The sequence below is a fragment of the Lithobates pipiens genome, unplaced genomic scaffold (assembly GCF_037356315.1).
Source record: "Lithobates pipiens isolate NorthernLeopardFrog02 unplaced genomic scaffold, aLitPip1_a1.2 Scaffold_13, whole genome shotgun sequence".
NCBI classification, from domain to species: Eukaryota; Metazoa; Chordata; class Amphibia; order Anura; family Ranidae; genus Lithobates; species Lithobates pipiens.
Genome location: NW_027507718.1, coordinates 180,093,821 through 180,109,341, shown reverse-complemented (window position 1 = coordinate 180,109,341; position 15,521 = coordinate 180,093,821). Strand labels below are relative to the sequence as shown.

At 43.4% G+C, this 15,521-nt stretch overlaps 1 protein-coding gene across 2 annotated transcripts in view; it reads right to left on the bottom strand.

Annotated features, from left to right (window-relative positions):
- KLHL26 (kelch like family member 26) overlaps positions 1-15,521 on the bottom strand; it is a 51,200-nt gene that overhangs the window by 21,976 nt on the left and 13,703 nt on the right. Inside the window, exon 2 of one of the 2 annotated variants that reach the window (XM_077475936.1) lies at positions 6,928-7,104. The exons of the other annotated variant lie outside the window; for it this stretch is intronic. Within the exon in view, the coding sequence (XP_077332062.1) occupies positions 6,928-7,104 (177 nt within the window). The remainder of the gene's footprint in view (positions 1-6,927; positions 7,105-15,521) is intronic. 2 annotated transcript variants of the gene reach the window in all.

The window sequence follows — 15,521 nt, the reverse complement described above, 5'->3', positions numbered from 1 at the left end:
GAAATTAATTAAATATTTTGAATTGCAGTTTCTACTGTTTTCACCAACCTGCTAGCAATGTCAGATCATATTCTGTTACAACACAACTTTGTGGCATTAATAAAAAAAAATGCCTTGCCCACAAACCTCAGTTATAGCACTTACAATCATATTACATAGAACTTGGCCTAGTATAGAGTTATCCTTTAGCCAACAGGGTATCCATGGAAACACCGAAGAGTTAAGTGCTACTTATACAACTTATTTATGAGATCATCATATGGCAAAGTATCAAAAGCTTTGCTGAAATCAAGATAGCTTTGCCCAAAGCACCTCCATGGTCAAAAGCATTTGTGATAGGGTCAAAAAATTCAGATTAATCTTAAACTAAATAATAATCAAGTTTTTGTTTTTAGGAGCAATTCCATAAATGTTACCACTACAGATATTATACTCTGTAATTGCCAGCTTCTTTCCGATTACCTTCTTGTGGATAGGCATGAATTACCTGCCTGCCAGTTATAAGTATCGTTCCAAGTTTTCATTTTCGCGATTCCCTAGTATCTCTTCTTCCTTTCTTTGATATAACTAAAAAGGTTTTGTCTCCTTTCTTCCACTGATTGCATGCTTGGTCTGTTCTTATTTATCTCATGTATCAGCTGCATGGTTTCCTTGCATCTTTTATACACAGATTTTTTTTCTTTTTTTACCATCCTACTTTACCTCCATAGTGAACAAACTTTCTGGTGTAGAATGTACCCTAGTTTAGTTATTTTTAAGTCACTTGACCAGTGGTCATCAACTCCTGTCCTCAGGGCCCACTAACAGGCCAGGTTTGCAAGATAACTGAAATACATCACAGGTGATATCATTTGCTGCACAGTGATTGCAGTATTCTAGTCTGCATCTCCCCAAGGAGATACATAAAACCTGGCCTGTTAGTAGGCCCTGAGGACAGGGTTGATGACCACTGCCCTAAACCATGTCTCTGTAAACGCAACAAACTCCAAAGAAAGTCTGTACTTTTCTTCCTTGCCCGTGTATGGAAAAGCAAGAGGTTCACTTTAATCGTCCCTTTACTTCTTACACAGGACTATAAACTCTCCCCGTGATTGCAGAGCTGGTGCTTGGCTCAGAGCTGTAGCATGAAGTGAGACTTATGTCCTTGCATACCCAGAAGTATCTGGCATTTTCTTCCTTCCCTGCAGTAAACAGAGAAGCAGGGGTGAAAAGTGAAGATTTCTGGCTCCCAGGTGACTTCTATATTGGTAAGGAGCTGAGATTAGGAACACTCTTAAAAGGGAGTGCTCCTAATCTCAGCTTGTTACCTGTATAAAAGACCCCTTTCCACAGAAGCACATCAGAGTCCAATCTCCCCACCATGGCTAAGACCAAAGAGCTGTCCAAGAATGTTAGGGACAAGATTGTAGACCTACACAAGGCTGGAATGGGCTACAAGATCATCACCAAGCAGCTTAGTGAGAGGGTGACACCAGCCAGTGCGATTATTTGCAAATGGAAGAGAGACACAAAATAACTGTCAATCTCCCTCGGCCTGGGGCTCCATGCAAGATCTCACCTCATGGGGTTTCTATGATCATGAGAATGGTGAGGAATCAGCCCAAAAACTACACGGGAGAATCTGGTCAATGATCTCAAGGCAACTGGGACCACAGTTCCCAAGAAAACAAAATTGACAACACTATGCCACGAAGGACTGAAATCCTGCAGCGCCCGCAAGGTCTCCCTGCTCAAGAAAGCACATGTACAGGCCCGTCTGAAGTTTGCTAATGAACATCTGAATGATTCAGAGGAGAACTGGGTGAAAGTGTTGTGGTCAGATGAGACCAAATTTGAGCTTTTTGTCATCAACTTAACTTGCTGTGCTTGGAGGAGGAGGGGACAAGACAACATTACGGCATTAAAAAAAAGGGACAATGGAGGGGGCCATGTACCATCAAATCTTGGATGAGCACCTCCTTCCCTCAGCCAGGGCAATAAAAATGGGCCGTGGATGGGTATTCCAGTATAACAATGACCTAAAACACACCCTCCAAGGCAATAAATGGAGTGGCTCAAGAAGAAGCATATTAAAGTCCTGGAGTGGACTAGCCAGTCCCCAGACCTTAATGCCATAGAAAATATGTGGAGGGAGCTGAAGTTTCAAGTTACCAAATGTCAGCCGCGAAACCTTAATGTTTGGAGAGGATCTGCAAACAGGAGTGAGACAAAATCCCTCCCGATGTGTGTGCAAACCTCGCGACCAACTACAAGAAACTTCTAACCTCTGATCGCCAAACAGGGGTTTTGCCACCAAGTACTAAGTCATGTTTTGCAAAGGGGTCAAATACTTATTTCACTCATTAACCACTTAAGGACCAGAAGATTTTTCCCCTTAATGACCAGGCCATTTTTTGAAATACGCCACTACGTCGCTTTAACTGACAATTGCACAGTCGTGCGAAGTTGTACCCAAACAAAACTGATATCCTTTTTTTCCCCCCCACAAATAGAGCTTTCTTCTGGTGGTATTTGATCATTTCTGCGTTTATGTTTTGTGCTATAAACAAGAAAAGTAAAAAAAATTTAATAAACTATATTTGTTACTTTTTTGCTATAATAAATATCAAAAAAAAAAACCCCCATCAGTTTAGGCCAATATGTATTCTACATATTTTTGGTAAAAAATAAATAATTTAGCAATAAGCGTATATTGATTGGCTTGCGCAAAAGTTATAGAGTCAACAAAATAGGGGAAAGATTTATGGTATTTTTTATAAATTTTCTTTTTTACTAGTAATGGCGATGATCAGTGATTTTTAGCGGGACTGCGACATTGCAGTGAACAGATCGGACACTTTTTTGGGACCAGTAACATATCTGTGGCACGAGGGTGGCTGGTGGACATCGTGGCTGCCAGACACGTGCATCGGCTCCCCCCCCCCCCCCCAACGTGCAGTGGGCGAGCGCACCTGCTATAGCTCTTAAAGCCGATGTACACCTATGGTGATTTGCAGGAACGAGCCGACCTGCTGCAGTATAATGACGGCGGCTGGTCGGAAAGTGGTTAAAATGCAAATAAATGTAGTGAATTTCTTGGGACGGCTGGCGAGGGTTTAGGCTGGTCACTCCTGCACAAAGTGTCACGTTGGTAACAAGTGTTTGGCACTTGTACATGGGCACTTTGACTAGGGCACTGCTACAAAAAAGTAAGTACAGACATTATTGTTCCACTGCTATTTGGCAGGAAGTTCCTCTTAATACTCTAACTTACCTCAGCCTTCCTTCTATTCCCCTCTCCCCACCTTCCAACATGCTCACACTAATCTTTGTTATAACGTCCTCTCTCCTCAAACTCATTTCTTTATCCCCCCTCTCTAGTCCCCAATCTGTACATATCTCCCTCTCTTCTGCCCACTCAATTTCACTCCACTTACCACCTCCTGCTAATTCTAAGCCCACACAGTATCACCACATCCATTCCACCACAGCATCTGCCCTCCTATAAATCCCACTCCCGCTTTACTACCCTCACCCTCCTACTACTCCTAATGTCTGGGGACATTGCACTAAACCCTCCCACACCCAATTCCCACCCACAAAATTGGTTGTCTACCTCCTCCAACAGTCGTAACTCCCACCTTTTCATCCCAATTCCCGATTCCACAAGTCCAACCCCTTCTTTCATGTGCCCTCTGGAATGCCCGGTCAGTCTTCAACAAACTAGCCTCTGTCAATGACATTTGCCTCTCCAAATCCCTTAAACTATTTGCTATAACCAAAACCTGGCTCCAGGAATTCAACACTACCTCTCCAGCTACCCTGTCCCACAGTGGCCTCCTTTGGACTCACTCCTCCAGACCCAGTGGACCAAAAAAAAGAGTTGGTGTCGGACTTCTCTCCCCACAATGCACCTTCCAGGTACTTCCCACACCTCCCTCTTTTTCCCTCTGCTCTTTCGAAATGCACTGCATTCGTCTTTTCTCTCCAGTTTATCTGAGGGTCACAGTTATTTATCGACCTCCTGGACCAGTGCCACGCTTTCCTGGATGATTTCTCTGCATGGCTATCCAATTTTCTCTCATCTGAAGTGCCTGCCATCATCCTAGGTGACTTTAACATTGCAATCAATGTTAATACTGCTACCACTTCTAAACTACTCAACCTAACCTCCGCTTTTATACCCTAACACAATGGACACAAACCATTCACTCACTCCAACGGTAACACTCTCGACCTCGTATTCTCCCATCGCTGCACATCCTGCAATCTCTCTAACATACCCTTTCCTCTCCCTGATCACAACCTTATCCGTTTCACTCTCTCCTTGTCTCCTACATCCCATGCTGCCAACTCTCGAGCAGGGCGTAAATCTAAGTCCCTGCAAGACTTTACCCTCTACAAAGCTGCCCTTCTCAAATACAACTCCTGCCTCCACACTGCTAAACAAACCTATTACAACACTCTCATCAAAACCCTCTCATCCAAACCTCGTCAACTCTTTTCTACCCTTAATTCCTTACTTCACCCCCCACTGCCCTCACCCACCAACTAGCTTACCGCTAAACAGATTCAATAGCAAAATTGGCAATTCGCAAGGAGATGTCCAGCATTCAACTTCCTCCCCTGCCCAACACAACAGGTCCAACACCACACTCAATACTCTCCTCTTTTTACCCAGTTACTACAGATGAAGTTAATAAACTCCTCTCCATGGCCCACCTCACTACCTGTTCCCTGTCCCCTCACAATTACTGCGACCACATTCCCACTCTATCCTCAACTCCCTAATCCTTGACTCCGACCTCTCCTTCAGCCCCCCATATGCAATCACTGGCTAAATCCAGCAGCCTTCACCTCCGCAATATCTCCAGAATTCGACCCTACCCCCAACTAATGTCACCACAAAGCAACTCGTTCACTCCTTGATTATTTCCCGCCTTGACTACTGCAACTCTCTCCTTAAAGTGGTTGTAAACCCTTACAAACCACTTTGACCTACAGGTAAGCCTAGATTAAGGTTTACCTGTAGGTCCAAGAAATATCTCCTAAACCTACACGGTTTAGGATATATTTACTAAAAAATACAGTCACAGCTGTCTATGGCGCACCGTAGACAGCGGCACGCAGGCGCACTATCGCCGTTAGCAGCATGCCGCTGCTAACAGCGATATGCTGTTAGTGGCGGCTCCCGTGCGCATGTGCGGGAGTGACGTCATCGCTGCTCCGGCGCTGTAATTGGCCGGAGCAGCGATACCCAGAAGAAGATGGACGCTCTGGACTACAGGGGACAGCGGTGACATCGCTGACTCCTGTGTCAGGTAAGTGACACATAATGGGCTACCATGAGATGCATAGTAGCCCATTATGCTTTACCTTTGAAGGGAGACAAAGAGGAAGTAAACCCATCAGGGTTTACTTCCTCTTTAATGGCCTACCCTTAAGCAGGCTATCCCCTCTTCAGTCTATTATGAATGCTGCTGCTAGAATAATACACCTCACTAATCGATCTGTGACTGCCGCCCCACTCTGCAAATCCCTTCACTGGCTTCCCCTACCCCACTGTGTAAAATTCAAAATGCTAACCATAACATACAAAGCCATCCACAACATCACCCCCATTTACATCACCAACCTCATCTGCATATATCACCCAAATCATCCCCCCCGCTCCTCCCAGGACCTCCTGCTTTCTAGCTCCCTTGTTACCTCCTCCTATGCTCGCCTTCAAGACTTCTCCAGAGCCTCTCCCATCCTCTGGAACTCCCTGCCCCAGTCTGTCCACCTTTAGGAGATCCCTGAAAACTAATTTATTCAGGGAAGCCTATCCCACACCCACCTAACAACTCTCCCCGAGCCTCCCCCATCAAATCATTCTCTGCAGCTATTACCTTTTGTACCACCACCCCCTCCCTTTAGAATGTAAGCTCTACGAACAGGGCCCTCCTGTACCTTTTGTATTGAATTGTACTGTAATTGTGTTGCCCCCCCCCCATACATTGTAAAGCGCTGCGTAAACTGTTGGCGCTATATAAATCGCGTATAATATTAATAACGAGTTTTTTTTAATTCGTTTTTCTGGATATTTTTATTGTTCTGTCTCTCACTGTTAAAATAAACCTACCATTAAAATTATAGACTGATCATTTCTTTGTCAGTGAGAAAATGTACAAAATCAGCAGGGGGTCAAATACTTTTTTTCCCCTCACTATATAGTAAACTAACTTGTTGCTCTATAGGGAGAAAGCTCAGGTTGGCTTTAAATTGCTATTAAAGAAAATGTTTTCATAAATCAGATACCAATAACATACATTACATGCATTTGCTGTTTTATAAAATTTCCCCCTCTGAATTTATTTTTGAAACTGTCCCCTGGCCATGCTGTCATGCACACCTTATGAAGTTCAGCAGGAATCTCCTCTATGTGCATGCTCATGTTTGGAAATACAAACTTTGAACTACAACTTACGGGCTGCCATTCAGAGTGCTGCACACACAGGCAGTAGAAGCTGCTGTTAATCACCTCTGTAGAGGCGGAGGAGAAGCAAGACTTTTGTGGTCATAGCCTTCTCGTGTGTGTGGCACTCTGAATGACTGTACATACTGGTGTAGTTCCAAGCAGGAGTGCGCACATAGAAGAGACTTCTGCAACACTCCATAGGTGCTGGTGGCACAAATATAGTGAGAACGTGGCAGCTTGGCCAAGGAACAATTTCAAAAGAAAGCTCAGAGGAGCATCATTAGGGTCTGATTAAAGAATTAATTGACTTTACTATCACTTTAAGGACACAGTTTATGTTGTATTAATGGGAAATGTTTTACACAATGTCAGAATATGCGCAATGTTTATCCAGTGTCACATATACTATGTGTCCTTTATATGGTAAAACTGTCAACACTGACATATAGGGATAAAACAGGGAATGGAAAGCACACAAACACACCTACCTAAAATAGTCGCTGCAAGCAGCTAAGACCACTTTGTGGACTTGGAAAACATCATTGTTTATAGTAAGAATGACATCAAGTAGCTGACCTTGATCACGCAGTGCACTTAGTCCCTGAAGGAGAGCTGTGCTATGACCAGGAGCAGAAAAAGTGCATTTCATGCCACTGTCAATCATCCTAAAACATCAAGAAAGTCACAACAAGTTAATTACAGTTCTTGCAAGAAATCTAAAGATACACTAATAACAAATAAAGTAAAGCCTGTATGAGGAAAAATGTATACGACTTGGCAAAACATTAAGCTTCCACTGATCACTAAAAGGTGAACTCCACTCCAGAATAGATGTTCTGGCAAATGTGCATATTGTCCTTGAATGTTCTTTGTCAGTCTCAAGAACACGTTTTACAGATACCTATACTCAATGTTGAAACTCAGCTCCAATCAACTGTTTGTAAAATGATGAATGTGTGTGTGTGTGTGTCCACTACAGAACTGGATTACATAGACAGCGATGGCTTGCCTCGTCAACAGCATATAACATTAATACTGCGTAGGCTTCTGGGCTATAGACCGCTAAAACCTAATGGGGGACACCACCTTTACTGACATAGTATCACTAAACCCTAGAATACCACAATAAATAAGTTAATCTTATCCCTTATTAAAATTTTAAGTTCTTTACCAATTTAACTGTACATCCTTCACCTCAAACTTTACAAAGGAAAAGGAGGTGTATATTAAACAGGACTGTGTTGTTAGTAACACAACACAGAATGTACCCTTGTGGCTAAAAGAAACCAATGTTCAAAAAATACTTGTATACATCACCACGACAAGATGGATTACACCCAAGATTCCTTAAAGCACTTACCCATGTTATAGCCAAAGGTTTATTCCTAATCTTTAGGGACAGCTTATTGACTGGAATGATACCAGCTAATTGGCAAAAACCTAAGTGGTACCAATATTCAAAAAGAGCAAAGATATATACCTGAAAACTACAGCCTAACATCAATAGTATGTAAACTATTGGAAGGGATGAGGAGGAACCATACGCAAACATTTACTGATGAAAAGAATATTAGTAGTAACCAGAATGGCTTTATGAAAGATTGTTCTTGACAGACCAAACTTTTAAGGTTCTATGAGGAAGTGAACTGTAATCTGGATAGAGGAAGGCCTGTGGACGTGGACATCTTGATTTATCCAAAGCACTCAACACAGTTCTCCATAAACACCTGCTGGCATTGACAATAGTGTATGCACTTGGATAGAAAACTGGTTACAGAAGCACGTCCAAAGGGTGGTGATAAATAGGATATCTTCAGAATGGTCTAAAGTTGTAAGTGGGGTACCGATTTGGTTTTACTTGTTCATAAATTATATTTAAGTTGGAATAGTTCAATCTCAGTATTGGCTGACAATACAAAGCTAAGCAGGGTGATGACTTCACAACTGGATACAGCAACATTACAAGAAAAACTCTAAATTAAAAGGAGGGTGAGCAACTTCATGGCAAATGAGCTTTAATATAAAAAAATAAAAATAATTTTTTTTTAAAGCAATGCACTTGGGGGCTAAAAATACAAATGCAAAATTACTTGCTAGGGGGAAAACATCTGAAGAAATTAAGGATAGAAAAAGATCTGAGGGTCCTAATGGATCACATGCTCAGCAATATTATGCAATGCCAAGCTGCAGCTTGCAAGATTAGTAGATTAATAGCATAATGTGATGTACAATATGTTTATTATCAGTGCTATAAAAATATCTATAATAAATAAATGCTCTAAACATCTGTTCCAGCAGACTTGCTTGGGAATCTATTCGACCAGACTTTGTGATCCAAAGCTACAAGAAGATGCCTTATTTGAGAAGTTAGACCTGGTTCACAAGATCGGCACATACTGAGTTTTGCTTATTGGAGAATTTTTTTTACAGTTCCAAGAGGTCCCAAAAAAAGGTGGCGGCTTTATTCTAGAAGAATTTTATTGTGGTTGGTAAGGGCTATTCAAGTCTGCCTACATATCTGCAGGCTTTCCCCCTCCAGAGGAAGTCAGAGCTTACTCTACATCTTGGATGGCCTATGTGAAGGTTTCAATGTAAGTTGTATGTAAAGCATCCAGCTGGAGCTCCCTCGATATCTTTATTCAACATTATAAGGTTGATGTAGCGCACACCTTTCAAGATCCTTTGGCTTCCCCATTACTACAGCCGCTTGGCCTAAGAAATAAACCTTTTTTTCATTGGCATATATACGTACAAATGTTTAAATAAACCTTTTATTTTTTACCTGCAGTATTTCTGGTGTACTTTTCTATGGTTACCTATGGTATGCTGACATGATTTGAGCCAGGAATATGGAAAACGGTTTTCTAATACTTACTTACTATATTCAAAGTTTCCTTTTCTGGCTCTCCTTCATGCCAGAATAGTTTCCTCCCTGGTGTTCTTTTGCTTGGCTAATGATAGAACATTATAGATCTGCATTAAGGACCTTTTCACATGGAGGATCCGCTTAGCGGACTCCGCTAGCTTAGCGGGGGATCGCACCCGTTGATCCCCGCTGAGCAGAGGTCAGGTATGTGTCTGCTCACTGTGCAGGGACGGAACTGTCAGAACCATGCTGTTCTCTATGAGAAGATCAGATGAAAAGGACAGCATATCGGTTTTCATCTGATCCGATGCACTGGATGGATGGCAAACGTATCTCCATCCCTCTGTTTTCAATGGTAAATATATGGACTGAAGGTTAAGTTGTGGCCTTGAAGATCTGAGCCATGGAGCCTTGCTGATGCACTGCCCAAGAACCACTAACAGCCCTGGTGGAGTGCGCTTTAATATGAAAAGGAGCAATTTTCTTTTTTAAACCACAAGCTTGAACAATTACTTGACAAATCCATTTAGAAAGAGTTCTTTTAGGACCGTCTGGCAATACAAACAAAACATCTGTTTTACGAATCTGAGTGGTCACTTTCAAATAGACCTTGACCGCTCTCACCACATGAAGAGAATGTAGTGACTTATTCCACAGAACGAGGTTCTGTAAAAAATGAAGGCAGAACAATATCCTGGTTTAAATGAAAACCGGACACTACTTTCAGTAGTAAATTAGGATGAGGCCCAAATACAACCTTATCCTCATGAATAATCAAATATGGCTCTTTACAAGAAAGAGCAGCCAACTCTGATACTCTTCTTGCAGAATATATGTCAAACAAGAAAATAATTTTCCTCTTCAAGAGGACTAAGGGAATATCTCCAATAGGCTCAAAAGGCTGTTATTGTAAAGCGACATGATTAAATTTAAGTCCCAAGGGTTCAGGGGTGACCTAACTGGGGATAAATCCACGTTACCCCCTGAATAAAGTTACAAACCAGAGAGTGTAAAGCAAGTGGTCATTGAAAAAATACCGATCAGGGAGCATCAATTTTTTGCTCCAAGCTTAAAATGGTTGAAGAAAAAGAAAAACTCCTTAGTAATATACACAGGGGCTGCAGTGTTAAGAGCAGCTGCAACACTTGCCCCTCCCGATGGCTCACTCTGACCAGACATATTACTCTCAGGGGGGGACGCCATCTTTTTTTAAATGGTTCTAGGCTTCCGTGTGACTGTAGAAGTCTTTATTTTTTTTTTTATTTCTTGTGGCCTGCTTTCCCCAAGGGAAAAAAAAAAAAAAAAAAAGCACAGGGGGGCGTCTGGTGGGGAGAGGGAACTCCCCTAGAGTTGCCGGAAGAAGAAACTGCTGCTTCCTAGATACAATGTGGGCTTTCTGAGAAGCATGAGACGGTAATTGCTCAATACAGCCCCCAGTGGTGACACATAGGCATGACATAACACTTACTAAATTTAAAGGAGACAATCGTAAGAAAACGTTAAACATTTCTTAGAAAACTCCACTTACCTTTCCCGCCACAAGGTTTTTTCTGGTAAACTAACAGACCCAATCTTCACCCTTCATAGTGGGTTCTGTTATACCTTCAGGAGCTGGGGATCCTCGAGGAAACCCACAATCCTGGACCTGTAACTGCACCACCACCAATAAAAACTATGGCCTTAATACCAAAAAGTACTGGATGCCGGGGTCCAGCTCTCTAAAAAGAGAAGCGTTACAGGCAATACCTTGTTTCTTCGGATATGAGGTCTGGGTACCATTCAATTCGACCAAAAAGACACTTTGAATGGATCCGGTTGCATGGCTAGCCCCAGCAAGGATTGCTCCAGTGGAGCTGAGCACAGCACATCTTCACTTGTTACCAACACCTTAGACACTAGCGATAAAACTGAGGTACTCCCAGTAGTGGAAGGGATTATATAGGGAGTGCACTTTTTGTCTTAGGGCGTGCCAGTGTCCATCACCTGAAGGTGGCCTATAACCCACATAGTAACTACTATGGCTCTGTGTCCCATGATGTATGATAAGAAATGATGGCAAGTATTTGAAAACAAATTTTCCATTATAAAATGTATGTATAGGAGCTCCTGATGAAGTCTGTATTTACAATCTGAATTTATTGATTATATTTTGTCTGCAAATTATGCTAAATAAACTACTGTGGAGATTAGGCCTCTGTAAGGGAGCACGAGATGGAGTTTGCATGAAGAGTGACAAGAGGCCAAGCAGCAAATAACCCTCCTGTGTGTAGTCAAAAGGAGTCGGTGGTACTCCTGCATTCAGATGGCTGAAGACAGTCAATGAATGTTAAACACAGCTTAAAAAAAAAAAAAAAAAAAGAAGTATTTTTTTTATGGGGTATGCATACTTACCTAGGTGGATGCAGCATCAGACCAATGCTGGATCTGTCCCCCGCCGCCTCTTCACTGAGAACCGAGCCACCGAACACCGCCAATGGCTCGGTTCTCACCTTCCCGAGTGGAGAGATGCTGACTGATCTGCTCCTCCACACTCATTGGAGCACTGAGCTGTGGAGGGGCAGGCAGTGGCCGTCTCAGGCTCCTGCTGAGACCGTCATCTGTCCAGGCAGCTGGCAGACCCCGGCTTCCTAAGTCAGGATGACGCTGTGCAGCTGGCGGACCCAGGACTTCCTTCACTGGACTGATTCCAGTGACGTCAGTGGAGAGTGGACTTCAGACCGCTCTCTGCTGAAAATGGATCAGAGGAGTGCAGAACGAATTCCACTAATGTGACCCCCAGGAGAAGCCTAGACTAAAAAGCTCAGGCTGGACTTCTCCTTTAAGAATCATGACAAGAACTTGTCAGTGACCAAATCACAATACAGGAGTAAAAAGGATAGAAGTGATACCCATTTCCATGCGTCACTCCTTTGATAGATGGATAAGCAAGACATCCCTCCCTCACTGGCAACTTACATTCTCACAATTCTGTGGGTTTTTTTTTTTTAATCACAGAGGGAGCGGCGTCTTATGCCTTGCACACACGGTCGGAAACTCCGACGGATTCCCACAGATTTTGTGGTCGGAATGTCCGACCGTGTGTACAGGGCATAACTCATCCAGCCAGTGAGGGAGCAACACATAGAAAGGTATTTTCTCAGCAGTTTTTAGCAATCCTGACGCTGTACTTTTCATCGATGACAAGATCGCTAGTGCAAATTGGGCCTTATGTGGGACAGATAGTGGAATGCATTATGGCTCAATTACACTACATTTAGCTGGCGAAATATCTTTGCACCTTTAGGAATTGGTCAGAACTGATGCTCACTGTAGTGCTATCATACTTGAACTGGCTGTGGGAGGAGAAAAGAGTGATGCTGACTGAAGAAAAGAGGCAGCCAACTGTGGACAGCAGGGAGAAGAAGGTGAAGGCTAAACTGAAATTGTGGACTTGGATGGTGGAAAGGGAAGGGGGCAGTATGTAATGAACACTGGAAAGGTTAAAAAATGTGTAGTAGAGATGTGAATAGACTGTAGAGAGTATGTTGTAATGTGGACCATGCTACGGGACAATTTTTTTGTGTTGAGGATCATTAGCGTTTCAGTGCTAAAATCCGGAGGTCAGATATGAGATGTAAGGTGTGTTTTCCTGCAACGTTAATTCCTGGTGGTAGAATCTTCCAGCAGTTAAAGCAGAAGATAGTCTCATTTTTCAGCACAGATAGAAATTACTGCCACCCTCATGCACCTTTAGGAATTGGTCAGAACCGATGCTCACTGTAGTGCTGTAATCAGCTGATAGCTTTTGACCCTTTTCACACTGGGGGTGTTATAGCTCTAAAAATATCGCCTGTAAAAAGCCTCATCTGCAATCCCAGTGTGAAAGCTCGAGTGCTTTCACACTGGGGCACTTCGCTGGCAGGACGTCAAAAAAAGTCCTGCAAGCAGCTTCTTTGAGGCCCTCCTAAAGCTCCCCTGCCCAAAAGTGGCGCTTTTAAACCTTTATTGGGCCGCTAGTGGGGGTTAAAAGCACCCCTCTAGCGCCTGAAAAGCACCACAAAAATGTTGCGGCGCTTTACCACCGACGCCTGGGCGTGGACAGTTTGACAGGGCTCTAAAACTGACAAAAAAAAAAAAAAAAGTAAAGTATAACTAAAGGGAAAACTTTTTTTTACGTTTTGAATAGCGTGGAGAGAGATTAGAACACCTGTCAGTGTTTATTGCTGTCTGTGCCCCCATTAAGGAGATTCACCCTCTGTCTGTCTTTGTCCTGTTTACCATTATCTATGAAAGTAAAATAAAATCCCAAATTTTGGGTCGTCCCCAGAAAACTTAGACCCCTTTCACACTGAAGCGCCCCTAAAACAGCGCTAAAGCGCCAGTCGTTTTTGAGGTGCTTTAGTGCCACTTTTTGGGTGCTAGCGGGGTGGATCTTTTTAAAGGTCACGTGACAACATGACCTTAAAAAATAAATAATCCAAAAAACACCCGCTTTACTGCACCTTCAAAGTGCTTTTAAGGCGCTTTCGAAGGGCTGCCCATTCAAATCAATGGGCAGGGGGCGTTTTTGGAGCGCTTTTTACAGCACTCCAAACCCCCCCTAAAGATGCTGCTTTTTCTAATGTCCAGAAAGCGCACCACCCCAGTATGAAAGCACTCATGCAAATGAATGGGAGGCAGTTTTCAGGCACTTTCCAGAGGCTATGGCTGCGTACACACGGGCGGACTGTCTGACGAACTTGGTCCGCTGAAACGTGTTTCAGCGGACAATCCGCTCGTGTGTGGGCTTCAGCTGACTTTTTCAGCGGACAGTCTGGCGGACTAAGTCTTTCGGAATTTCCGTAATATTGTCCGTCCAAACTTGGTTTCAGCGGACAGTCCGCTCGTGAGTAGGCTAGTTCGACGGACTAAGTATGGCGCATGCTCAGAAAGGATTTACACGGCCGAAGGTTGCATTGCAGTGTATTGGACGTCGAATTTCTAGTCCCGTCGTACGTGCTGTACACGTCATCGCGCAAGCTTTCAGCGGACTGTCTGTTCGTTGTGTGTGGTCAAGTCCGTTCATTCAAAAGTAGGACGGACTGTCTGTCGGATTGTCTGACGGACTTAGTTGGACGGATAGTCCGCCCGTGTGTACGCGGCCTATGTCTAGTGCTAAACCGCCCGAAAACTGCCTCAGGGTGAAATAAGAGGAGAAACCTTCCAATGGGGACACTAGTTCTGGTGACCCGGGGGTGCCTAAGGAATTTCATTAATTTGCAGGGATTTCCAATCCTTTCCTGTTTGGCGTTAGGACAGGAAGTGAAGGGAAATCTCTGCAATGGGACACAGATGGCAATCACAAAAAAAATATGACAGGGGTTATAACACCTCCTTACTCTATCCCAAATTAGAAAAAAAGTTTTGCCTATCGTTCTACTTTAAGTCTTAGGTTAAAGGAACAGACACATTTATAGTGAAATCTTTTAAAATTAGCGCTTGTGCATATAACACACCTCTTGAGTCCCAGGACTGTTTGTAAATGGTGGCTGGTGGTAGACTTTTAAACACTGCTATAGCAGCTTTTTAAGCCGGCTCCCCTTCTTGCCATGTTTGTCCCACCTACAGGCCCGGGACAGCTATGGTGGGTGTTGCCTAGTGGAGCAAAGGGAGATCAGGGATCATCCATTTATTGACTCTCCCCTTCAGTAAATACCGTATTTAGCGACGTATAACACGCCCTAATTTTAAGATAAATAAACAACTGAAGTAAATCAAGGGTCAATGTCCTCAATGAAGCATAAAAGTCCCCAATGCAGCATGATAAATGCCTTTATTTAAACTATATCATTTGCAGCCGCACCATCTCCCTCAACAACAGCCTGAATCAAGAAAATCACCAAGCCGTCATCTCCACCCAGCTCTCACGTTATACATACACACACACACACACACACACACACACACACACACACACACACACAGTCCCGCCTCTACCATCGGCATTGGACCAGCTCCTGTGATAGGCAGAACACTGGTCCAATGCCGGTGGCGGATATGGAACTGTGTGTGTGTGTGACGTAGGAGCCGAGTCAAAGCCGAGTGCAGAGGAGACGACAGCTCGGTGAGGTACCCTGTTGGCGTATAACACGGACCCCTGATTTGCTCCCGATTTTCAGGGGGGGGGGGGAGTGTGTGTTATACGCCGATAAATACAGTAATTCTGGAAGCGACCTGTATTACATCACGTCTAGATTC